Source organism: Macrobrachium rosenbergii, chromosome 23 (genome assembly GCF_040412425.1).
Source record: "Macrobrachium rosenbergii isolate ZJJX-2024 chromosome 23, ASM4041242v1, whole genome shotgun sequence".
Lineage (NCBI taxonomy): Eukaryota > Metazoa > Arthropoda > Malacostraca > Decapoda > Palaemonidae > Macrobrachium > Macrobrachium rosenbergii.
Window position 1 is genome coordinate 38,432,079 of NC_089763.1, and position 25,702 is coordinate 38,457,780.

General features: G+C 34.8%; 1 protein-coding gene across 45 annotated transcripts in view; it reads right to left on the bottom strand.

Annotated features, from left to right (window-relative positions):
- LOC136851511 (protein transport protein Sec31A-like) overlaps nucleotides 1–24,541 on the bottom strand; it is a 46,177-nt gene extending 21,636 nt beyond the window's left edge. For 4 of the 45 annotated variants that reach the window (XM_067125686.1, XM_067125677.1, XM_067125661.1 and 1 more), the window contains exons 1-21: nucleotides 24,436–24,541; nucleotides 19,653–19,864; nucleotides 19,150–19,339; nucleotides 18,760–18,890; nucleotides 18,369–18,471; nucleotides 17,520–17,731; nucleotides 16,853–17,045; nucleotides 16,517–16,648; nucleotides 16,164–16,340; nucleotides 15,785–16,000; nucleotides 14,680–14,721; nucleotides 13,221–13,295; nucleotides 12,770–12,997; nucleotides 12,339–12,510; nucleotides 11,811–11,956; nucleotides 10,978–11,148; nucleotides 10,375–10,524; nucleotides 9,901–9,987; nucleotides 6,496–6,540; nucleotides 4,024–4,158; nucleotides 3,329–3,581 (exon numbers count right to left, since the gene is read on the bottom strand). In XM_067125686.1, the coding sequence (XP_066981787.1) occupies nucleotides 3,329–3,581; nucleotides 4,024–4,158; nucleotides 6,496–6,540; nucleotides 9,901–9,987; nucleotides 10,375–10,524; nucleotides 10,978–11,148; nucleotides 11,811–11,956; nucleotides 12,339–12,510; nucleotides 12,770–12,997; nucleotides 13,221–13,295; nucleotides 14,680–14,721; nucleotides 15,785–16,000; nucleotides 16,164–16,340; nucleotides 16,517–16,648; nucleotides 16,853–17,045; nucleotides 17,520–17,731; nucleotides 18,369–18,471; nucleotides 18,760–18,890; nucleotides 19,150–19,339; nucleotides 19,653–19,855 (3,061 nt within the window). In that variant the 5' untranslated portion in view covers nucleotides 19,856–19,864; nucleotides 24,436–24,541. The remainder of the gene's footprint in view (nucleotides 1–3,328; nucleotides 3,582–4,023; nucleotides 4,159–6,495; nucleotides 6,541–9,900; nucleotides 9,988–10,374; nucleotides 10,525–10,977; nucleotides 11,149–11,810; nucleotides 11,957–12,338; nucleotides 12,511–12,769; nucleotides 12,998–13,220; nucleotides 13,296–14,679; nucleotides 14,722–15,784; nucleotides 16,001–16,163; nucleotides 16,341–16,516; nucleotides 16,649–16,852; nucleotides 17,046–17,519; nucleotides 17,732–18,368; nucleotides 18,472–18,759; nucleotides 18,891–19,149; nucleotides 19,340–19,652; nucleotides 19,865–24,435) is intronic. The other 41 variants (XM_067125690.1, XM_067125685.1, XM_067125668.1 and 38 more) reach the window with 15 other exon arrangements.
- Nucleotides 24,542–25,702: the final 1,161 nt, after the last annotated feature.

Consider the following 25,702-nt stretch of genomic DNA (forward strand, 5'->3'; position numbering starts at 1 on the left):
ATGAATTAAAAGCTGGCTATCCAAGAAACCTTATATACACAGTGGCACCTCAACTTGAATGAACAGCTTGTGAGTCTGCCCCATCGAGTAAGTAATGAAATCCACAAAGTATTGAAGATTGGCATGAGGCCAACACGATAGAGTACCCTGGAACCATATGATACCCTGGAGTCAACTCACATAGCTGACAGTATGAAGTAATTCAATATATAAAGTACTTAATAACCTATCCTAACTGGTATTTAGTAATTACTTAAATTAAAACAGTAATTTAATTATTCAGTTTCAATAAGAGCTGCAAAATGAATTGCTTCTAAAATTACATGTACATACCTGCACCTATTTATGGTTACAAGATGTGTTAACTACCATACAAACAAGTATAAAATGTGCCAAAGTTTCTTCAGCGCAATCGAGTTCTCTGTACAGTGTATAATCAAGGTGACTGAAAGTAGATTTATCTTTCAGTGGTCTCAGTAACATGCTGTATGAGCTGCGGCCCATGATCTTTTAACCACAGCCCGGTGGTGGCCTGTCCTATATCACTGCCAGATGCACAATTATGGCTAACTTTAACCTTAAATAAAATAAAAACTACCAAGGCTAGAGGACTGCAATTTGGTATGTTTGAGGATTGGAGGGTGGATGATCAACATACTAATTTGCACCCCTCTAACCTCACTAGTTTTTAAGATCTGAGGGCGGACGGACAGACAAAGCCGGCACAATAGTTTTCTTTTACAGAAAAATAAAAACTTGTACAACATGAGAGAGAGAGAGAGAGAGAGAGAGAGAGAGAGAGAGAGAGAGAGAGAGAGAGAGAGAGAGAGAGAGAGAGAGAGAGAGATATGAATAACTGATTGTAAGCAGGGAGCACGACAGGTCATTTACCCTGGAAACAAAGATTGCACTCATTCACCATCTGATACCATACTTACTATTCCTGAAAGTGCAAGTGTTGCCCAATTGGACAGACTCGTTTAGTCTACTGCCTGATAACCCTAGTTTACTTACAGGATTACTCTGATACATACAAAATATTTCTATTACTTTCATTGGACTAGGCTACATCCATTATGTAACATAACCCACCAATCTGAGGTCCATTAAGTTGAGGTGCCACTGTACCATTTTTATTACATATTGAACTCTAACTTACAATCATAAACAAATAAGTTTCCCAAGGTACTGGAAGGATGAAATAAAAATAAAAATCTGTGCTAAAACTAGAAAAGAATATTATCAGTAACTTATGACAATGTTTTCACGCACCTATGCTTCTTAAATGAAGTACGCCAAAGAGTAATGGCAATATGCTAGACAGTTATAAGTTATCTTTATAATTCTTACATAAATAGAATTCACATAAGAATTTATATCATTTAATAAGCTACTTCCTTTAAAACTTCACACCTCGATAAATTATGATTCTTACACATCTAAATGGTTTTGGTTCCAAAATTTGTCTCTTGCTGTTGAGTGAAAAGAAGATATTAAAATCTCTCATCATTCTTATTGTATTCTCTATAATGAAGATTTGGATCATGTGGGGTTCTTCAAATCTTCACTGGTCATATGAGCACTCCAGGTTCAATGACCAGCCAGAATTACTTCAGCACAACTTCTTGAAATGAAGACTACCATAAACTTCTGATTTAGTTTGTTTTAAATTTTCTTTATTAAATTCTTACTTCCATATGTCTAACATGTACGCATGATAAAGGAATTTAGTGATACCGTATTTAGAGGTCATCTATGGGAATAGTTATGTTTTAACATGGCCAAATAGTAGCTAATGTATCTTTGTCTGCTTAAACAGCAACCTTGTTCCCTTACTGAGAGCAGGGATCAAATATTTCAGCATTGATATGTCTCATATAATAGGAAATGCAAAAAAAAAAAAAAAAAAAAAAAAAAAAACTAAAACAGGTTTTTGCACTAAGTTGGCAATGAAAATTAAAGAGTAAGCACCTCACTTTTAAAGTGCAAATTCAAACATGCAGTACCACATGGAAATATGCGAGGAAATACCATCTGCACACATCCAAATAAATAATGTAAAAATGGGAAAAAATGTAACTTGGGTAGTTTCAATAACCCATGCAGATCTGGGCATACCAATCACTGGGCAGCTAAAGAGAGCTGGGCATACCAATTACAGTGCAGCTGAGAGAGAGAGAGAGAGAGAGAGAGAGAGAGAGAGAGAGAGAGAGACTCTTCATATAATAAAGCACATGATTTCTTTCCTGTCTGTGTGTATTTGCACCAATATATGATTTTTTTATTTCTTAAAAATTCCTGTTGAACATAAAGAAAATTTTCTGTATATGGTTTAAAATACAAATAAGGTTTACAGTATAAGGCTTGTAAATAAAATAAGGGACTCCATACAGCTAAATCATTTCTTGCTCAGACAACAAAGTTCTGAAAAGCTCTGACAAGAGCTATGGTACTAGGATAGCCTAGGTTTGAATGGTATGGATTCCTATTACAGCTATGTTAGTTAAATATATACCCTTACAATACTGGACTGAAAAATTTTAAATTAACTGGCCACTCCATTAAGAATGTGAGAAAATTAGTATGATAATCAACACCGAAATACAATCTTAGGCTACCCTAATTCTAGAAAAATGCTGACTTTCACTTTCCCAACCTCTTTGTAATAAGACATGTTACTAGCTTTGTTTATTTTCATAAGAATCATAACTAAAGATGACACCAGTATGCAGTTTTTTTTGGTGACAACAATCTTAAGAATCCCAAGTACCACAGAAAATGTGCTTACCCTTTAATCCTTCATTTGTCAATGCTATGTACAATTTCCTTTCTTTCTGGTTATACTTATCATCATTTCAATAAACTGTACGATACTCCTACAATACGTTTTTGTTAAAAGCACCACCTATGAAACCGATGCTTAATCACTCCGTTACTAAGTCAACAAAAAATTTAAAAATTTTTTCTAAAGTTTTCATTTTATAATATAAATTTTCATGATTAAATTTATTATTTCGATACTTACCTACTGTTTAAGATAGCTCATATCTCCTCGCCTATCAGTGTGGAGATCTAAGCTATCTTTAACAGTTGGTAAGATTCATCCCAAATAATTGAAAATCTGCCACCAATATAAAAATTGGTATAATTCACCACAACCATTCTTTGGCTTGGGATCTAAACATTCCAGTTTCAACAAAACCTAAACAAAACCTCAGTGCCTAAGCACAAAAAAAGGTTCATAATATTCCTTTACCCATGAAACTAAATTAGTGCATAAATATTATCTTCTATAACAAAGAATAATTCGAGTTCTTATTTCACTAACCTCCACTCAAGTTAAGAGGTCCTGAAGGTGGTGGCCCAGATGCCGGTGGTGCCGCCATGGGTTGCATTGGCTGAACGGGTGGTGCTCCCATTTGTGGGGCACCCATTGGAGGGGCACCCATAGGTGGGCCACCCATTGGAGGGACACCCATTGGAGGGACACCCATTGGAGGGGCACCCATTGAAGGGGCACCCATTGAAGGGGCACCAACTTGAGGAGCTGCAAATGTCGGCGGAGTCATCATGGTTGGAACCTGTAAATTAAGTTTGTGTAAACTATTAGGATTCCACACTTCATGTACTTGAATAATTGCCATGAGAAATTTTCACGAACAAGAAATACATACTGTATTTCACAAACACCTTCAACTGAATAGAAAAAAATAAATAATTTCATTATATCAATGATACTAACAACTTCAATTGTGAAACTATAAAAATTGGTTCTCCCATAGATACTGCATCTATATTTTAGGTTTATATTCACGGAAATTTTCAGCATACTATGTGTTACAAATAACGAAAATTTTTAAATCCCTATAGTGTTTTAACAGAATTTATGTAACAATGCATGATTTTATTAACATAAAATCCTATCTTCATGAAACTTATAATATCCACGTCAACATTACAATTAAAAAAAATCAAGAATTTCTTCAGCAACTAAAAACTATCCTTCATCCAACTAGCACACACCTGAGATGCAGTTGGTGCAGATGTGGGATTGAAGAATCCTGGTGTAGGTTGTGGTGGAGGTGGTGCTGCTGCTGGCGCAGGTCCTCCGTACATCGATCGCTGCATATCTTGCACCGATGGGGTGTACTGGGATGGCTGTCAAAAATATACATCATAAGTATATGTAATACTTAACATAGAAACAGAATTACAACACATGCAATGTTATGTGATCTCACACATTATCTTAAGTCACTGATTCACAACACATGCCAAAAAACTCAAAATAAACTTTAATTAATCATACAAGACTCCAAATTGAGTAACAATGCCATATATTTAAGATATCCTAATCAGTGCAATTAAAAACTTCCACATTTAAAAATATTAAAATTAGGTCTAAAATTTCAAACCACTGGATATGTACACAAGGCTACATTTACCAATTTTACAAGCTACATCCCATCATAAACTGTTACACAACACTTTTTTTTTTATGTGCCAATTATCTGGACCATTTCTAAACTACCCCACTTACATTGTACTCCTGGACTTTACATACTACTGGATACTAATTGATCATGATGCTACTGATTTTACTCCACTTATCTCAATTATAAAATTATAAATAACTGTTTCACCTATAAGTACAGGCCTACCATGGCTCCACTGACCATTGATTACCATGCCTGTGTAACATCCACTGACCCTTACATCCCCTTAACATCTAAAACACTGCAACCTACTCTGACCCCTCTGTATCCTAACTAAGGTTGAGGGCACTTTCTTTCCAAACATTTTCCACAGAGTGATACATATCTCACTTCACACAGCATGGCTAGCTTAAAAATAAACACATTTTGCAAACCTCTTTCCATGTAAGGGGTCATATGTAACTAATGCACAACTTCTCAAGTTATCCTGGAATCAGTAACTAATTCTCAGTTCAATATATATACTACTTTTATACACATTTTATCAGCTTGCCATCAATAACCAATGCAGTGATGAAAACATATAAGCAGTAGTAACACTGGGCAACATTAAATTGGCTATCACTCCTCTTCCATCCACTTTAAAAATCTTTTGTCAGAAATTAAATTCACAGCAAGAAATTTTGCAATGCACAGTCACTCCTGGGATCTTTGTGACACCTGCTCAGCTCCCACAACTGTCTGACATCCCTAGTACTGTATTGACTATCTGAAATTAATCCTCCCTTCAAGAATTTGAATAACAATTGTAATATTTTGTCAAAAGTTCTTGTAGATGATGAGAATATATAGAAGTACATATACTGGACAGTGTAAATTGTAGTTCTATTAAACAACTCCTTACTCAAGCCTACATACTATTTCATTAAGGTTCTTATTTTGATATCTATCACATTCCACATAGTACCTCTTCATCCTTGTCAGAGAAACAATAATATGAACTTAGCCTACACAGCTGTAGCCTTTCTTTCAGAAATTCTTTGAATTTCTATCAGTTTTGTATTTCTATTTGCTCAATGCCATTCATAACTCATAAGAAGCCTTATTCCACATAAAAATCATCCCAGCCATCCCATTTACTTTAAAACCATTAATTCTCACACAAATTATTCCAAGAAAATGTCCTAGTACCTGTGCTTTACAATAAGATGTTCTACATTCCTCATACAAAATTTCACAATTTAATGTATGTACCTGTTTACGTAATTCAATATTAATAAAGAATCAATTTCCACATAAATGACTACATTTGCTGCTAACAATGTTTTCCTATTTAAATGCATAACAAGATATGTTTAATGTCATATTCTCTATCAACCATCACAAAATTTATTTTGATTCTTCCAAAATAAATTTGCGTTCCTATTGACATTTTGTTTCACCTTGCTTTGGAACTAGCATAATTCTTTTGCTACCATATACACATCTCAATAATTTGTTTAATACAGATCTAAAAAATTTGTTTAATAAGTTTATCATATTCATGTTTGCTAAATTATTTATAAAATTTCATAAGCATCTTTTTCAATCTATCTTTGTACCAGAGTGAACTTTAACAATAAATAGTTAAGTAATTTGAGGTACCATGCAATCCTGTTATCAACAAAAAATTTTAGTTCTGTACTTGCTTTTTCATACATTAAAAGTTAGAGTTTAATAACCTGGCATTTGACAGATATACTACAAAAACATATCTATGAAAAATATTATTACTACAAAACTACTTACACTAAACTTGACTTTTACTGCACTTCAAAATATTAAACTATGAATATATCTTAAAACATTAATAAATCAAAGGCTACCATATTAAATTAAAATGTTTATACTATCACTACAAATTATAAAAGATTAAAACCATTTATGAATAAAAATCAAACAAAGGGTTAGGCTGAGCAACAACCCAATAATACAGTAAGCTACAGTATCCGTGTTAATGCACTGCAAAGCATATACTGTATTTGCAAGTACTATGTGCAACACTTCTAAGATCACTCACCACTAATGAATTTATATCTTGTGTTGGTTGCTGTACCTTAACAAACTGCCACAAAATAAATTGCACTCTTAAAAATAAAATTCAAAAGGAAAGTTCAAAACACATTCAAATATGCATTGGAAAACTTTGAAAAAGTGTCAAAATCTCTACCCAAAAAGCCATGTGGATTGGAACCACAAGAGGGATGGCATTACAAACATGCTTCTGCCTTCTCATTATACTTATAAAACAACTACTGTAAACTTAAATGTGTAATACAAAAGTCAAAGAACTTTGAATATTAGGCAAAACAAGTTTCTATCAAACAAGGGTTTGTACATTAATAGTTATTCTAAAGAGTGAGTCAAAAAGCAACAAAATTAATCAAAATAAAACACTCAGTTGCAAAACTAAATGAATCATACTTTATGATCTTGTAAATGAGTACTGAAAAGCTAAAAAGTGGTCATCACATTCAGAAAAATTACCTTTAAAAATCACATTCAGAAAAATTACCTTTAAAAATATTCTTGAACATCATGCAAAATTCACAGGAATGCAGTATGTATACTATAAAGTACACACAAACATTGAGTAGACCTCAATAAAATTATATACAAAAATTTCAACTACAAGACAAAGCGTAGAAGTCCCTGAAGTCTCCTAAGTAAATACTAATTTTTGGTTGTAGATACAAGTGAAAATATTAAGCAAGAAACAGTAACATACATTCTACTGCTTAGATAAAAAGCTAAAAAATCTAACTACCAAACACTATGCTTTCACATCAGACAAAGTGTATTCTCTGAGAGTAAGTTACTTGGAGTGTCATGTAACGAGTGTCTCAAAGACTTCAATACATCCACGTCGACACCTTTAAAAACCTACCATAAATAAATCACAAGAGTCTGATGACCATTTTACATCTAATCTACTCTTGACAGGACCATTAGCAGTACTACTCATACCTCAGATGGAAGTACATTCCAAAACAAGGCTATATGATAAGTGACAAGGTTTCCACAGAGGCTGTTGTTTGACATTTTAGTTCTCTTTTCCATCTGCTGGATCTACTTTGGTTACGACTATTCCATGGTAAGGTCTAAATAGGGCATAGTATAAGATTAATATTGCCTCCTTTTTCCTGGCAGAAAATTGATATTTAATGTATCCTAGTACTTCCTCCTGATGAAAATTCTATCTTCTTGCCAAATACTACATACATGGCATCCTTGTTTTCATAACCTTAGCTTTAATCAAGTGAAATGGCATCTGGCATTTCACTGACCATTCACCTATTTTCTATGGGTCAAGCAGGGCAAGAGCACTTGGATCTTCTTTGAAATACTTTGCTTTGTTCATCTGGATGTTTACTGCACAGTTTAAAGCTATTTTTGATTAATGGGTTTGCAATAACAAACAAGGCAACCAGACTAATATTGCAACTTTAATTAAATCTTCTCACTTTTTAATCCAAACAGCTCTGAATACTTAATCTGCACTAATTCAGTCGAACAATGAGTCGGACAACGATACAAAAAACCAAGCAGCAGTCGTGCTGTCCAGATTATGTTGATAGTTGCCTTGTTTTCCACTTATCTTTAAGTTTGTTTGAGGATTTCATGATTTCAAAGTGAAATCAGTGATCACCAGCCTACTCAAATTTCATATGCATACTACATCCCTTGTTATTTCAATTCTACTTGTGTATAAATATTCCTTGTTGTGGTATGTGAATATAAAGCACAGAACATTAACACAGTGACAAAAGGGGTGCAACTGACACAAACATAACTGTGTTCCACACATGCCAACTTGAGTCATGCAATCTTTGTTCACTATATGAGGCAGTAATATTTTGAGTTTGTAGACTCCATTTACCTCATTTAGTTCACTTCTTGGAACAAAAATGGAAGAAAATTTGCTCAAGTTTCATTTCTATTTCTTTCATAATCTGAATTCTATGGCAAAATATGTTTACTTTCAAGGATTATACTCCCAAAATTACTGATATTCTAAGCATGAATGAACAAGGAAATGAAGTCTGTCCTTTGCAGAATGAACTCTATACATAAAATCGCAATATCACTATATAAAACACCTAAGCAATTATTTCATGTTTTACTCATGAACATTTACTTATTTTCAGTGCACTTTCAAGTTCAGATTACTTGGACTAACAACTACTTTTATATTCAAAGGAATTATTATTCATACAAGATGAAATAATCAACATATTGACAATGGATCTGTGGACACAGATTAATGGACAGAATATCTGAAAGACAAATTAAGAAATTGGTTGAATATAAACAGAGTGCATCAATTATCCTAGGCGTACATGCTAATCAGCATGTAAGCTGACCCTAAAACTCTAAGGTTTTAATTCAGGTTTAACCCGGTAATTGACAGATGCATTAACCAGATAAAATAAGGCAGCGCAAAGTCCACCTGACTTAATATCAAGGTCTTACTTCTCATTTGCTATGTACTAAGAATTTTATAATTACTGTAGTCTGTAAATGTTGACCCTCTTTCACATTACTGGTATACACTGACATTACAGATACAAAATTACCCCTAAGTGTTAAGAAAAATGTTTCTGGGTAAATGCCAACATGGATTAAAAATAAAACATTCCTCTAAATTCAGATATCAAGAAAGTGAGATAAGCTGGAGTCAACAAACTCAAGTTTTAGTCCCCTCTTTGGAAATCGAATAATAATCATCACATACTGCCAAACAATACCTAGAGCACAATAAATCAATCTAACTAAAATTGCTCATCAAAATTAATTGGAAAGAAAAGAGCATGCATTTTTATTTTTCTCTGTTCAAAATTAATGAGAATTAACCAAACTGCTAATACATCTAACAGTACATATAAAGGTTTTCTATACTAAATGCTCAAGGGTAGCTAACATCAAAATTATTTCTATCGAGTAAAAGGCCACGATAATTTAAATGAGCGATTGTATTTTTACAAAATATAAAAAGGATAAAAGAGGGGAACTTTCGACTGTTTGCACAACAGTCCTCTTTGGCTGAAGAGGACCGTTGTGCAGATGGTCAAAAGCTCCCGTCTTATCCTTTTTGTATTTTGGAAAAATACAGTCTCATTTACATTACTGTGGCCTTTTACTCATTATTTCTGATCACAATATAGTGATGCACCACAAATTATTTCTATCATTAGTTGACTCAACAAAAGTTACTCCTCTGTTATCAAATAAAGTCATGACTTATTGGGACCTCAATTTTCAAAACAAATCCATTGAAAGTTGAAGCTCCCAACACTTACAACAAAAACTAACCAAACAGGTTCGACATATTTGCTAATCTATAAAAATCAAAATATATCACAATCAATACTGCAAAGCAATAGGAGACTTCTAATAAAAAGCTAGCAAATCAAACACAGTATACCTGCACTGATGGCGGATGATATGTCTCATACTGGGGTGCCAAAGGTGGACCAGCATACATGGAACTGGTGGCACCCCAACCTTCACGCTTCAAGTCACAAGGAAGAACAAATAAGCAAGAGGCATTGCATACACGTACAAACCATGAAATATCAATTAAGATTAAATTAGCCAATAGGCTACTCAACATTTCAGGCAACCATGCTATGCTCGAACACCCTTAAAAGACAATATTTGGAATTCTGAACCAAATTATAAATATCTTGCCTTAACTGGTTTACAAAAATGCCCAAGAGTTCTCAATTCCCCGGTAAAAATTAGAGAGCACTGATTAGGTAGTACAGCAGACATCTTACAGACAGCACCAAACAGTGCTTTCAATTGAAGCACCACAATTATAAACTACTTTTTAAAAAGATTTTCCTAAGTAAAAAATTAATACTATTTCAGGTAATATCAGCTGATCTATTCTTACCTGCTGTTGCTGATAGGGCGTTGATGATCGCCTAGCACTCAATGATGACGTACTGGGTTTACGAGCATGTTGTTGTTGTTGTTGTTGTGCAGCACCAGTAGCATATCCAAGAGCCCTGTAAAGACGCTCGCGAAGTTCAACCATTTCACCCTGCAAACAAATACATTAATAAATATTATTTATATTAATATAAAACTTACCATAACCTTTATAAGAAATAAAATTCCACACTATCTGGTAAGAAGAAAAAGCTTCCAAAGAGATGTGTAACTTCTTAAAAGCTTTTTTTGAGAGATGTGTAATTCTTTAAAAGATTCTTAAAATTTTAATCAAATGAAGGCCCAGTAACAGCAGTAGTAATAAGAATACAGTATGTTATCCAAAACACTTCTTTCACTACATAAAAATTATTTCCAACTTTTCATAAAAAAAAAAAATTGAATGGATTTATGTAATGACACCAAGACCCTAACAAGAACTGACGACTTTTGCAAACTTATAAATAATTTACCTAAATTCTAAAGAATACCACGACTGTACAAGGTTAAGGAAATTCATGTTAACTAATTAATCCAGACACATGAGAAATTCAAACCAACTAACCTGTGTTGCAGAGTTCAAATAGGAGACTGCTGTGTTAAGAGTGCCCTGAGCAGCAAGGAGAGAGGCATACTGGCATAACAATGAGCTTACAGTGTTACCCTCGCTCAAATTAGCTGTCCGACCAGCAGCTGACAGAGATCGCTGCAGAACCATGATCACTTCCACCAAATCCTTGAAACATGAAACAACAGTTGTGACATGAAAGAAAAAATCCACGCTATTAAACCAGCACTATAATAAAATATCTAGCAAAATACCCTGAGCTCTACAATGTTAGATAAAACAAAAACTTGCCCACTTTAATTATGGTATAGTTACCAAATACCTCTCCAAAACATTACAAGTAATGTCTTTAGACAGTTTTTTGGAAACAATTTAAGTGAACATAATTACATCAGCAAGGGCAAAAAAAATACCATTATTTTTATGTTCTCATTTAAATGAGCTTTCTGTCTTTAAATTGTAGCATAGAAGTTTTGAATATAGCTTGATTTGCACAGCAAATATAAAACATGAGCCAATTTATGGACTGTAATGGTTTCCTTCAGTATTCTTGCATAGAGAGAATATTACCAACTTTGATAAAGTAGTCTGTCTATGTTTGCCTCTTAATTAAGGACAGAGAGACAGATAACTTCGTCTGAATGGTAAAGCAGTGGTGCATTATACATCATTTGTAATATTCATTTCTGCTAATTAACCATTCTTAAAAAAAGCAAAAGGCTGAACTCTCAGTGCCAACATTTTCTGTAACCTCACAACGTCATACATGTTAAAGAAATGTACCTTCCTTTCACAATCGCATAAGGTTATAAGAAAATAAAGTACTGTACCTGCAAATCTGCTGGTTTTGTGCTAGGTCGCAGTTTCAACCAGCAAGCAGCAAACTTATCTAGACTTCCAGCCATTACATAACATATTACAGCTGACGGCAAGCAATCAGGATTCCCTTCTGCTTCTAAACGTTCTCCAAGAGTCTCTGAATGTTTAAAAAAATAAGTAACCATTTCAAAGTGCATGGAAAATCACCTGCAGCAATGTTGTGTCACAAACTACCCAACATAAATGAAAATCTTGCTCAAAATGTTATCTCAAAATTTAGGAATCTCATTTCAGCAAAGAATCAAATCAAAATTATTTTATACCTGAACTAACGTTCTCTTTCCATTCTAAGCTGGTTGCTGCTAATTTAATTTTTTTTAATTGCCTCTTAAGTAAAATTCTAAGGAACCGATCTCCTGCACAACTGTAAAAACCTGGTTACTTCACACTTAAAACATACGAATTGTATACAAAAACATATTTTCTCAACTGTACAAGTCATTGTCTTGAAATGAACACTGACAGTACAGTATTATTACCTGCTAAGCCTGAGAAGGTTTGATCATCTGAGTATGTGAGAAGAGCAGTAAGGGCCTCTTTCCAATGCGCAATGTCACAACTACTTGCAATACTTGTCAAATCACCTTGAACTATCGCACTGATTGTGGGAGCTACATTACACTCGATCCCACTCAGAACTAAGTCTCGAGTCTGCGTGCAATGAAAAAATTAGTAAGGAATAATGAAAAATGAGTTAAAAAGCTTAAAAGAATGAGTCTAAAATCTGATAATCATATGATGCAAAAACTAAATATGTACACAGTATACTTAAAATGCAGAGCACTTGATGACACCACGTATATAAATTACTCTCCATATTTGTAAAAGATGCTCTTGCATCTCAAAGTATTCAATATCTGATATCGCAGACACAAAATGGGATCAAATCCAAAGTGAAAATAGTCCTTACTTTTGCAAATAAGTCTGGTCCCGCATGAGCAGCTAGGCTGAGCGCATGGGGATACAACTTTCGCTTGACACACAAATCGACAGCTGACTCTAAATCACCTATTAGAAGAGCTTGTGTGAGAAGGCCTTGACTATTCTCTCCTACTTCCGTGGGATCCAAACACATCTTCTGCACAACAGGTTCAGGGTCAGGCTCTGGCGTAGCCTGAACCTCAGGTTCCACAACCTGCTAAGTTTCAAGAACAATTTAGTTTCCAACATATCTGATTAAAAAAAATAGTCCAACGACTCATACAAGCCCAAAGCAATAAAAACATGATTTATTGACCATTTATAACTGCACTTTGCATCCCTTCATAAACTATTCACAGAATTTAGAAACCAGAGTATTTTATCTTAGTGGGGTTGAAATGGAACTAATGAATGCAACAATAAAAATCTGATCAACGTACCTCTGCTTCAAATGACTGTGCTGAAGCGATCATTTCAAACTGCTCACTTGGGTCAAGCGAGCCAGTACTACCATCCTGCAAAGTAAAATTTTAAATGGGATTTTAAAAATACAAACGTATATAAGAATCATACAATTCACATAAAACATTTAACAGCAGAAAATCTCTTGTATAAAACACATGGATGTTAATGGACCACAACTTTATGTCATACCTACAATAGGATAAAAAATGAAGTTAGGTTGTTAGGTAAGGCACTTCTAAGTTGTTAGGTAAGGCACTTACAAAAATAGGACATTGTTAGCAATGATCTACACACTAGATAAACCATGGAAAATTATCAAGTTATAAAATGATACGCTACAAAGACGATAAAAAGATGAATCTCAAAGACAAGCAGCACGGAAGGTTAACGATTTGTTTATTACATAAATCTTATTTGCAGAGAATAAAAAGTAAGAGTAGAAACAGCTACAATCACATTATTACCATACAAAATATGTAATGCAATATGGAAACATACTGCCCACTGAACTGTGGGAATTCATGTTAACAGATATCAATAGGTTAACTTAAGTTTTCTTCCACAAGCAAATTTGATTTCAGAAACTGTTTCTCATAATTACCAAGTTGTAATAAAAAATCATTATCAAGCATTGTTCAAGTGAAATATCTAGTGATGTTCTCTATGTTGGTCATTACAGCACAAGTATAATAAAAGGTTTGCACATCACATGAATACCTTTTCTCAAAATAAAATCTAAACTTCTCTTGTAACAACTTCACAACTCCCTAACATACAAAATGAAGCAAATGTAACACATTTTCCCTATCCTAATAAAAAATAATCAAGAAAAGGCATTAGATCTTAAATATGACAACAATTTGTATTCTTGTTCGGCTTGACGTTCTATTATTGAGAAAACAATTAAGTAAAATATAAAATCAAAATGTATAACATACAAAGATAGATAAAAAGCCCCTCACTCTGAGAATAACTATGAAACCAGTATAGCACCAAAAAACATGCATCTCACACTGGACTTTAAAAACAGCAGTATTATACAGTCAATCCAGCTGGATATCATCACCTCAACTTCTATCCTTTTTATATACACATATACATGACATGGCAAAGTTCCTGGTCTACAGCTTTTCAACTAGCAGAAAAATGAGACAAAATATCAAGGATAAGAAGAAACTACATACAATCCATATACATTCTTTTCAAGATAAGACTACAGAAAATGTCTCTCAAAACTTAAAACATGGAATGTAAGAAAAATAAGCTCCTCAGATTCACTGAGGGACAGTGCTTAAGTAACACTAATAAAATGACCTTCAATGCATCATGCAGTTAAACACGTAAAAAATGAAAACTTAAGCTTTTCATTCAACTAGAATTTTACAAAGTGTACAGGATACTAAAACACACTACAATGCATGAACCAGTACTTACAGGAACAACCAACCACCCTTGGCTGTTTGTTTGCATTCTCCTCTGCTTGCAGGAAATGAAAAGATATTTAGTGCAGATAAAACACTACTAAGTACTGTCACAATAGAATGAAAACACAGTGCACTGCTAACTGAAAGCATGTAAGCATGAAGCAAAATGGGAGCATACCAAAGAGAAGTATTTACTTCCATTATACATACACACAGCATGCATGAATAGACAAAACAGCAAAGCACAATAAAGCATGAATGGCAATTATAGGATTGAAAAGAAAGCTTTGCAGTAAGCAAACAGAGAACAAAAATCATTTTGATAGCTTGTGATTTTCATTAAAATTTTATTTTTTCATGGGCTGTTAATAGGCTGTCAATTTTTTTTTTTAATCTTGCTCTACTTTTCACCTCTCAAGAGCAAAATTTTTGGGAAATCTCTACCATAAACAAGAACTGTCTCATCCCAGACTTCATACATAAAACAAATTTTCTTAATAAGCCATTGCTACAGCAGACATGGTAACTTGGGAAGCTGGCTAATGACTATATATAATCAATGAGGTCTCCCTTATGCACAGATGGAGATCTATGGCAATGGTTAATGTCCAGCAAACTACTTGAAATTACACGAACACAAAATGTACTTTAAGATAACCACACATGGAAAAAATTCAATTCAAAATGCTGAAGTAAACAGCAAAAATATTCAGATCTGCTTCCAGAGGCTAGCAAGCTAGAGAACAATAATACAATCTAAGATTTTACTCAACATAACTGACTACCTCCCCATATTTATTTAGGCATTTATCAAAGGAAACAAATATGAATGTCATATCCTATCTATTCAAAGAACACAAGTATTGAACAGGTGATAAAGTAAAGTAGAATTTGTTCAGAAAACAGAAAGCAAAAAGTGACCTTTACGATGAAGAGGTTTTTTATTTTAGCTTAGTGCATAAGTGTGCTCTGCTCAGTGAAAAGAGGTTTGTAGTGTCTTGATATAATCAACTCTAAGCACTGCACAACAAATTTTTTAATAAACAGCTTTAAATTTCAGCAATGAACAAAGCACCAAAAGTTCTGAAAAGAAAATAAAAGTATAAAATACTCACAGTGGTTGCAAGGCTAGCCATCTTATCAGCCAAATCTTCGGGACTCACTCCATTTTCCAAAGGTGTTGGTGCTGCTGGTTTCAGCCTGCTTGACACCTGAGTCTTGGAATATCCTAATATCTCCATAAAATTGGCACGAGGAGACTGCCCAAAGTTTGCACCAATGGTCTGCCATAATTTTTCTTCAAAGTTTGCATTGGAAAAATTCCACAGCACCTGCAACATTTAAAAACTTGTAATCTATGTAACTCAAGCAAAAGAAATCTACATGGTATATTATACTTCTATAAATGTATATAATTACAGTGACACTTTATGCAGCTTTAACAAACTTGAGAAAAATGGTCTTCAAAAGCTTTTTCCTCTTTTCAGAACTTACCTGATTTGATGTCTGAGCTGCAGTTTGTGCTTTTGCTTGACAAAACATGTCTAATTGGCCTTGAGAAAGAGACTCTTCAAGCTGTCTGCTTCGCTCAATCAATTCGGGCTCCGTAACTACTTGAGATATTGCCACCCCACGTGTCTGACTGTTCCAGGACACCAATCGTCCGCCGAACTGTTAAAAAGCAGCATTATATTATTTTCTGTGTTCCACTTGTGCAGAAATGCAGAGCCATATCTCTAAATTTAGCAATCACATACAACTATTCAATACATACAAATATTTCCAAAAAAAATTATAGGCAGCGAACTTCTGTTTAACCAATAAACACTTGTGAAACATATACTCACACAGAATCGAGCACCAGCAGGCTTAGGGAACCACTTGGGAGCATACTTCAACTGGATGGGCTGCGGAGACACACCTTGTGGTGCAACAGCAGGCATTTCCATTCCTGGAAATGAGTCTGCTATGGCCGAAAACTGCAAAAGTCATTTAACTATTAGAACTAAAAGTCTATGACATTACATAATGTACTGCAAAACTTTCTCAATGTATGTCTTGAAATGTAAGTGAAAAATACTTTATAATACACTAGTACTCCATTATTAAAGAAACGGCAGTATGCAAGTAATAAAAACTTTATGACAGTCATTTTTCTCATACAATATGATATAGAGACTAACCTTGTCTGTCTGGGTAGGTGGCAGACCACCGCCCAAAACTGAATATACACTAACATAGCCATCGACAGATGCCATAGCAACCAGAGATGGATCTCGCCCACACCAGTCCATGTCAAAACTCCACTGATTATAGGAAGGAAACTCGCCCACTATTTCAGTACCATTGGTCAAGTTTGGATTCCAAACATAGATTCTACATGAGAGGAAGAAAAAGTACATTATTTACTCAGCATCATTAGAATAATTCCAGAGATATCCTGTAACTGTGATAATTACAAAAACTGATGTTCTCCCCTTGGTCTCTCTAATAACCCATTTTTGCCTTACAAAATGAAGTATCCTCATTTTAGACAAGTTACCACGATTGCTATAGGTAACAATAATTCTTCATAATTACACTAGATGAAAGTAATGGCAATTACAATATATTAAAAGTTAGGTAAAACTGCCTCATTATTGAATTCAATTTAATTTTTAAGTCCTTGAAAAAACATTGATAGATAAAATTTCATTTGTTAAAACTGGTACTACCATATTACTATAGAAACCTGTGTAAGCACATTACTGTATTGAAATAATCTAGGGTAAAATGTTATTCAAATAGTTTTGAAGGAAATCTTACAATCTGATGGTAAGAACCTTTGTAGGAGACTTCTATAAAACTTACTTGTTATCTTTAGATGCTGTAATCATAAGATTGTCATCCTGAGCACACCACATTGCTTTCAAGATGCCTCGCTGATGGCCCTGAAGAGTTTTGAGTGGCTGGTTGGCATAACGTAAATCCCAAATCTGTGCCCACGGTGTGCTGTCATCATCACTTGCTAGTAATAACTGCGTAGCTACACTTGGGTTCCAGCAAATGCTTTTGGACTTCATCTACAATAAAATGACACGGTAAACTGTGAAGTGCATTCTATAACTTTCAGGCAATTATGGATAAAAAATTTTCCAATTTTTATACACAAGGTACATAAAAACTACGTGTTAATTGCAGGTGCTGTGGAGGTAGTTATGTTCAGTAAAATCTTAGACTATATTGTAACAGTAAGTGTTCAAAATTGAACTACTTTATGTTCCTTTCAATATTTCTGTAAGCAACATGATCCTAATATTCCATAGCCAAAGGTCAGCTGAATAGTTTGGCAACTATTCCATTATCAATGCCAGATTCCCATTACTTCTTTAACACAGTATATTACGGAAGCTCAGCTTATCCACTCTCAGAATCAAGGTTGACTAGCTCCTCCAATATATCAAACTGTAACAACTAATAAATTTTTTATTGAAAAACCATTGGGCTGATGATAAAATATCTGCAGTAATTTTAAATTAATTTTGAAAGTATTTTCTCATCCTTCACCATTAAACTTTATTCATGACAATTATCACATTTACAAAGCACAAATTTCTTCACTTGGTTTGAGATCACGCTCACCCTAGGTAGCTTCAATCACAAAACACCTTATGTTTTAAGAAACAGCAACATTCAAATAAAAGCAAGGCAATTACTCACCCTTGATACAGTATCTGATATTGAAATGATAGAAGTCTGTTTCCTTAGATCCCACATAACACAATGACCTGCATATGTTGATGCCAAGATATGGGCAACTTGTCTGAAAAGAAATAAAAAAGATGTACTCAGTACAATAATCAAATTCATAATCCATTCTAAAACTATAAAAATTCACAACTTAGATTCCTGGATGATATCTGGTACCTGTAACATAATAAAGAGTTGGCAAATACAATAAAGATTTAATGACAAAGAGTGCTGCACAAATAGAGTTGACAAATACGAATAATATCTAATTAACACCCAAGTGTTGCACAAATACACAACATTAATTGCAAAAGAAATTCAACAATTTTCCCTGTATTATTGAACAGCATCAAGGCCTCACCTGTTGAATGACACACAAGTGACATCAGCATTTATTGCCGGTCTTTTCCCTGGAGAATTTGGAGTATCTAATTTGTTAATATCCCATACTGAAATTTCACACTCAGAAGATCCTGAAGCAATTAGATTTTTCTGAAATAGATTAAAAATATTGATGAAATCCAGCATATCAGTAGCTGACTGTTCAGATCTAAAAAATATCCAACTAAATGATGGTTATAAAAAAAATAATGAAATTGCATATAATCATGAATATTATATAGCACTCAACCACAATAACTAGATGCAGCATCAGCATATAAATCAAGTTTGGCAAAAACTTGAAAAGTTGATGAATAACTTTAAAGTCAGGTCACATGAATAAAAGAACTTTATAGCCAAGGTGGCTAACCTGTAAAGGGTTGGACGAAATGGTGAAAACTGGACCAGCATGCAACCCTTCTGTTTTTCCCAGCAAATAATCAGCATCCCCCGCCAGCAATTTGGAAGCATCATAAACATAGATGGAAGCATTGTCACAGCCACCATAAATCAAGCCAGATGGCTTACCTTCGGCAACACTCCACTGCACGGAATAGAACCTGAAACGCATGGAAGTTTTTGAAATAAAAAAAATGAGGCCCCTCATTCTACCACATACCTAGTTCTGCAACCTTGTGAACCTGAAGAAATTCAGTATCATAAACCTGTAATACCCTACTGATGTTTACTGTATGTGCAAAACCTTTTTCCTGGGCATTTATACTGACAAATACTGAGGCTACCTCAATCCAAATTTTCTGTAATTCTGATGACAATGACAATGCCCAAATACCCAATTTCGAGAAAGCAACCACAATGAAAAATAGATATTACCAAGAAAAAACCATACATGTTGCAAGAATCACATCTTACCTTCCTGGCGATTCGACTGAAGCAGCAACTTTTGTTTCAAGATTAGACTGGGCTATATTCAAATTGTACAAATTGAGTGTTGAATTCGTACTAAAACTGGCATCCAGCTGCTGTGCTGCTGTTCCACTGGCCAAATACACTGGCAAGACATCACTCGGGGACCAGGCTATGCTGCCTGTCCCACTTATCTCTTTCACCTTCATTTTTGGCACCTACAATGAAGAGAGACAATGATTACTTTACTGAACCTCAAAAATCTATTAAAATCATGAACACTTGCAACTTAACATATACGTATAACATACCTTAAACTACAGCTGACACAAAACTTTCATATCTTTATGTAATCCACATAAGAACGAGACAGTCAAAATAGCTTATTTAACCTATGCTTATCAATTTAATAATTACATTCTGTTTTATATACTATTGTTATATGTATTCAGATATATTTACTAATTCTTGCTTATATTCATCACTATTTTTCTTTTTTTCACATAGGTATACAGTACAGGCATTCTATGTTAGAGAAACACATTAGTTCCGGACATTTTGACTTACTTCATACAAACGCACATTCGATTATTGAATGAATTCTATACTGTATTTACTGTACAAACATTTTTCCACTACTGTAAATGCAAATGGGTCTTCTCAAATTACTTGTTTCTTGGCTTTAGAAGAGGGTCATGACCACATACCGTTACCCTTCTCAAAATTTGAACTGTGCCTTTACCATTGTACCGCAGCTTTTTACAGTCTTGGTCCAGTCTATTTGCTTTTACTTTTAATAGGTACATGCGAGCATGCTTTCCTTTGATTTTCTTTCCAATCATTGCAGGTAATAATAATGCATCCAATAAATTCTTATACTGTAAGTACAGTATTAAATTTTACCTTATTCTTTGTTCTTTCTTAAGGTCAGGTCAGGTCCTATACTGTATTGGCATTCTGTTCTGTGGAAACTGGGAAATTTCAAAGCCTTTATGACTTGGTCCATATGAATGCCAACACATTACTGTATAATTATTTTACATGATGCTACTTGTGGGAAACTGAGCCGAAGATTTGTTTACAGCACAAGGTACAGCAGGTTATATGCAAAAGGGAAGGAAAACATACACAGCTTTTATTACCCTGATTGAAAATTTTTAGCACCAAAAAATGTGTTTATAATTTCTTCAATTGTTTTCATGCGGTTTAGTAACACTCACAATATCGTTGTGAAGTCTTGGCACTTATAACGCATAAATGATATTTCTCTTATTTTGGTAAAGGCATTATGGAGTTTAAGATCATCTTACATAATACATTTGCCTTTTTTTTAAATAAAAACTTATGATTTCTAATATTTCCTAGTTTACTTATACAGTAATGCATTTCCAAACTCCTCCGACTTTCTCTTATGCCAGTTCAGTAACATAATGGTGTCACCCTTTCAACATGTGAGGAAACAAATCTACCGTACACCCTTTATATTATTATATTTGGTAGATCTAAGTAGTAGCTCCGCGGTGGTGATTTCCTTCTAACTTAACTTTTTCTACAGTTTTTTGGTTGCTAATTATAGATTTACCTTCAATTTTTGTTGCACGAATGTACTTAACCCGTAATTAACCACAGAACTTCATCCAACAAGGTAGGAGACCCGATGGGAAAGCAGGGTTATGGGTGGGATATACCACCGGGACAGCTGATTTGCTCCCTCCATTCAACAAGCTAGGGGACCCGATGGGAATGCGGGGTTATGGGTGGGGTGTTACTACCCTACAATTTGGGGGACACCTAGGGAAAGTGGGGTTATGGGTGGGGTAGAGCACAGGAAATGAGAAAACACCCAAACTTTACTGTTTACGGCACTACAGAGATGAAAAACCCCCAAAGAAACATAGAAACAAGACGACGACAAAGGTAGCTGTTACAAAGACAAAACCTTTCACTACTACTGCTATTTTGAATGCTGCCATGATGCGCAATCTTATAGGAGAGCTTTTGGTACACAGGCCAACTTCTTACTGAGGAAAAAGGGGGGCTGGGGGGATAATGTTCGTTTCCAGTCCTTCTAAAGTTTCAATTTATGGCAAAATACATTTAAACCCCTGGGTGCCAGTACTAAACGCGGCGAAATACATTTGAACCCCCAGATGCCAGTACTAAACACGGCGAAAGGGGTTTCAGGAGGAATTGAGAAGTTTCTCCCGTCGTTGGAGGGAGTGTGGGGGGTATTCATACGCAATCCTCACAGGCGTTTCCAACTACTGCACCTCCCTGTTTGCGCTGGAACGATTCATAAGCATTTCATTTCAGTACACTGGCTGATTCATGCTGCACGCTCCTTTGATCCTAAAATACGCCACCTTTGGCCGTTACCTGCGAAAAATCTTGCATCAAGTGCCGGGAAATTAACGTATACTTTTACGCCAACTACGAGATGTTAATTTACCTGGGCCTATTAAAAAAAAAAAAAAAGAATGAATTTTAGCCCTGCTGCGAACTCAAAGTACAACTCCAGATTATTTTGAATTCGGATTTTTACCTTGGAAACTATTTTTTTCGACACTTTTTGGGCTGCTGGTAATGGAGTTGAAGTGCTGTTTTTGTCAGTCACATGTTCTTTGTCCCCGTTACCAGGCTGTTGCATCCCTTCCCCCCCCTCCCCCTAACATTCCGTTGCTACCCACTCTTGTTCCCAACACATTCTGCGTTTACACAACCTTCCTCCCACCCTGCCCCCGGTTACCTCCCTCCCTTTCAGCCGCTCCCTCCTAGCAGCGGTTGGCTCCCTGGCATTTTCCTCCTCCAGGGGACGCTCCCAAAACGTAAACATGTCCGCTCCATTTCTGTGTTCTTCCCCCCCAAAAACCCTAAATTCCCACAGTCCCCTTTACTGTTGAGTAGAGTTAAGGGGCAAATAACAGTTAGCCGACTATAAACAAACTCACCTTCATTATCAGCAGCCCTAAAAGTGTAGAAAAAATAGTTTTGCAAAGTAAAAACAGGCGTGGAGCTAATACTTAGAATCACTGATTTCTGATTATTATACATTTAACATTATCAATGTTCATAACCTCCAACATATCTACAATGCACAAAAAATTACTACTATTTTTTGAACTACGAAGCAGCTTCTGGAAATGCATGGTGAAATAGACAATTGAGCTTCTTTTACACAATTTGTTAATGACCCTCCTCACAAAACTAAGAAAAGCAATATATTACATAAATTATGCAAGGGTTCTTTCATTACGTTAGGACACATTCCTGTACTCTGTAAAACAGTGCTGTAAGTCTGATTAATTACAGGGGTTAATTTTTTGAAAAGTAGGATAATAAGTAATAATAACTAATAATGGCACTTACAAAGTAGTGAATAAATGGGCACAGTAATGATACAATATGTCAGTCATTTTTATAAATGACATCTTGTGGTACTCTTGATGCCTAATGGTAATTCTGAATGTCATATATGATTTTAAAGGTTCTTTCCCATTTCTTTCTATAATGTCTAAGGCATGTCTTTCACTTAAACATAGGCTAATTAATTGGGGAAAGTTAGTCTGATATTATACTACCTTTAAAGTTCCAGTAAAATATGCACAACAGGGAATTTTGATTTCAACATTATCTCCCCATGACACGACCTGCCTTTTCTTTTCTTTCTCTTTTGCATTTATTCCCAATGGCTGCTATTTTTACTGGCACTATGATTTGGGTTAAAATGCTTCCCTTTACTTTATTCTATAATTTACACTGCTCGTGATACCTAGTTGGTTAGGTTACGCTGTATCCAAAATAATGTTCTTCAGAAGCAGCATTTTTTAATGAGTTTTGTAACTCTTACTTTTACATGAACCATATTTGTTCTCAGTTGCTTATCTTTTGGTTCATTTAGACCTACTATTTTCCATTTCTGTTAGTTCAATACACTAATTTTTGGTCTTCCTTCCACATACAACATATAGGATAATAACCTTTAGCTAAAATACTTGGTGAAAGCTGTCAGATATTTGGTTGCTCATAAAACCCTACGTACTCTAGGCTATGTAGTTTTTCGGCCTTCACTATGAATAAATCTGTTAGTTCATGAACACATCTAAATTCTTCCTAAAAATCTTCCCTGCTGATACTTCTTTACAATCTCTTATATGACTGAATGAATTAAATTTACTTCTCGTTATGCTTTTGCTGTAATTTGATGCTGAAAGATTTAAATTTCTAGGATACCACCCTAAGCACTGTATAGATAAACTAACAACATTTAACAAATAAAATAAATATATAACGTCGCCTCACAGCACTGGCCAGGCTAGCACCCTACATTAGACAAGGTTGGGCTAGACTAGCCAACACAGGATAGCCTATGATGGCTGGCCTAACCAACAGATTGGATCAACAACCTACGTAAAATTGGCACTAAAAAATTACAAATCCTAACCAAAATTAGACATTCTAACCCCAATCCTTTATACTGACATCTAAATAAACACGTCATGACCTACTGTGACGGAGAACCGCCCTCAGTGACAACTAGGAAATAACAATAACCAACAAACCGTAAGAAAATGACAAGCCGACTGTCAAATCTATCTGCCCACACGACAGATAAACAACAACAGCTGACCTTAATTTCCACTGCCCAACCCTTCAGTAGTTTACCTTCTCCAACCTCAATTTCGCGTTAATTGTAAAATCGCAGTCGATATCACAAAAAATATTACTGTCAACAATATTGCTACGATTACGTTAAATTCATTTCTAGCAATGACAAGGATGTACAACTCACCGAAGACTAAACACAAGGTTTGACGGCTTAGGAGAAACAGCCACACAACCTACTCTTACGAACCTCTGATGTCAACTATTTCTACGTGGCGAATTCAAGGAGGATAGGACGACTTACATTTTCATTGAAACCGATACAATTAGATTACGTTAAATCTTCTACGTTTAGTAGCATTATGGACGTTAATTTGCTCATTTTATTATTAATATCGTCTCCAATCTTATCTCATGTGTCTAATCATGCTGCATCCTGATGGTAAGGTCTAAATCTTAACCACAAAGCAAAACATGAAAAGTCAGATGGTAGAAGTCGGAGTAGCTAATAATAGCACTTACGAAATAGTGAATATATGGGCACAATAAAGGTAGAATACTTCGTTAATATTTATAAATGACATATCATGGTACTCTTGATGTTTAATTGTTGTTATGATCACCATAATACATGATTTTTAAGGTTCTGCCCCCATTTCTTTCAATGATGGATATGGAGTGTCCTTCACTAAAACGCTATCAAGGAAAGTCAGAGTCCGACAGTACTACCTTTTAAGTTACATTAAAATGTGCATGACATGAAATTAAGATGAAATCATTGACTCTCCATGGCAGGACCTGCCTTTTCTTTTCTTCCTCTTTTGCCTTTATTCATGATGGCAACTGTTTTTACTGGAGTAGGGAATAATGGCAGCGCTTCTTCGACACATGGATAGTCGACTTTCAATACAAAAATAAGTATTTGTCAAACTTGTGCATTGTTGATTTTCTTATTCGCAAGATTTAATTAGTAATTTCTTTGATTGTTATATATACACTCATGTTTCCCAATATAGTGAAGTCGAATTAATATTTGATCAAAACACAGCTTGTGTTTACCGGTGTCATTTGCTAAATGCAGCCTACCAAAACGGGATTTTTGCATACTTTGTAATGATTTTTTGCCATTAGTGAAAATGTATGCGGGGACACTTGGAATAAAGACTTGTTTATCTGAATGTTGATTTTCTTCACACCTCTTGTTAAGCATAACGTAACTGTCTTAGCTATACTCTTGCCATATGTTGTATGGATGGAATTGAATAAATATTATGTAACGTAACACACACCGGTATTACTTAGAAAAGATTTACTGTACTTCTAAACTCTCAAATGAAATCAAAGACGAAATTAATATTGTTGTGTAAATATAATAGAAAGAGAAATATGGTCCCTATCATGATAGCAGTCGTAAGAGGAAGTGAAAAAGAGGCCCGATATTACTTATAAATTCT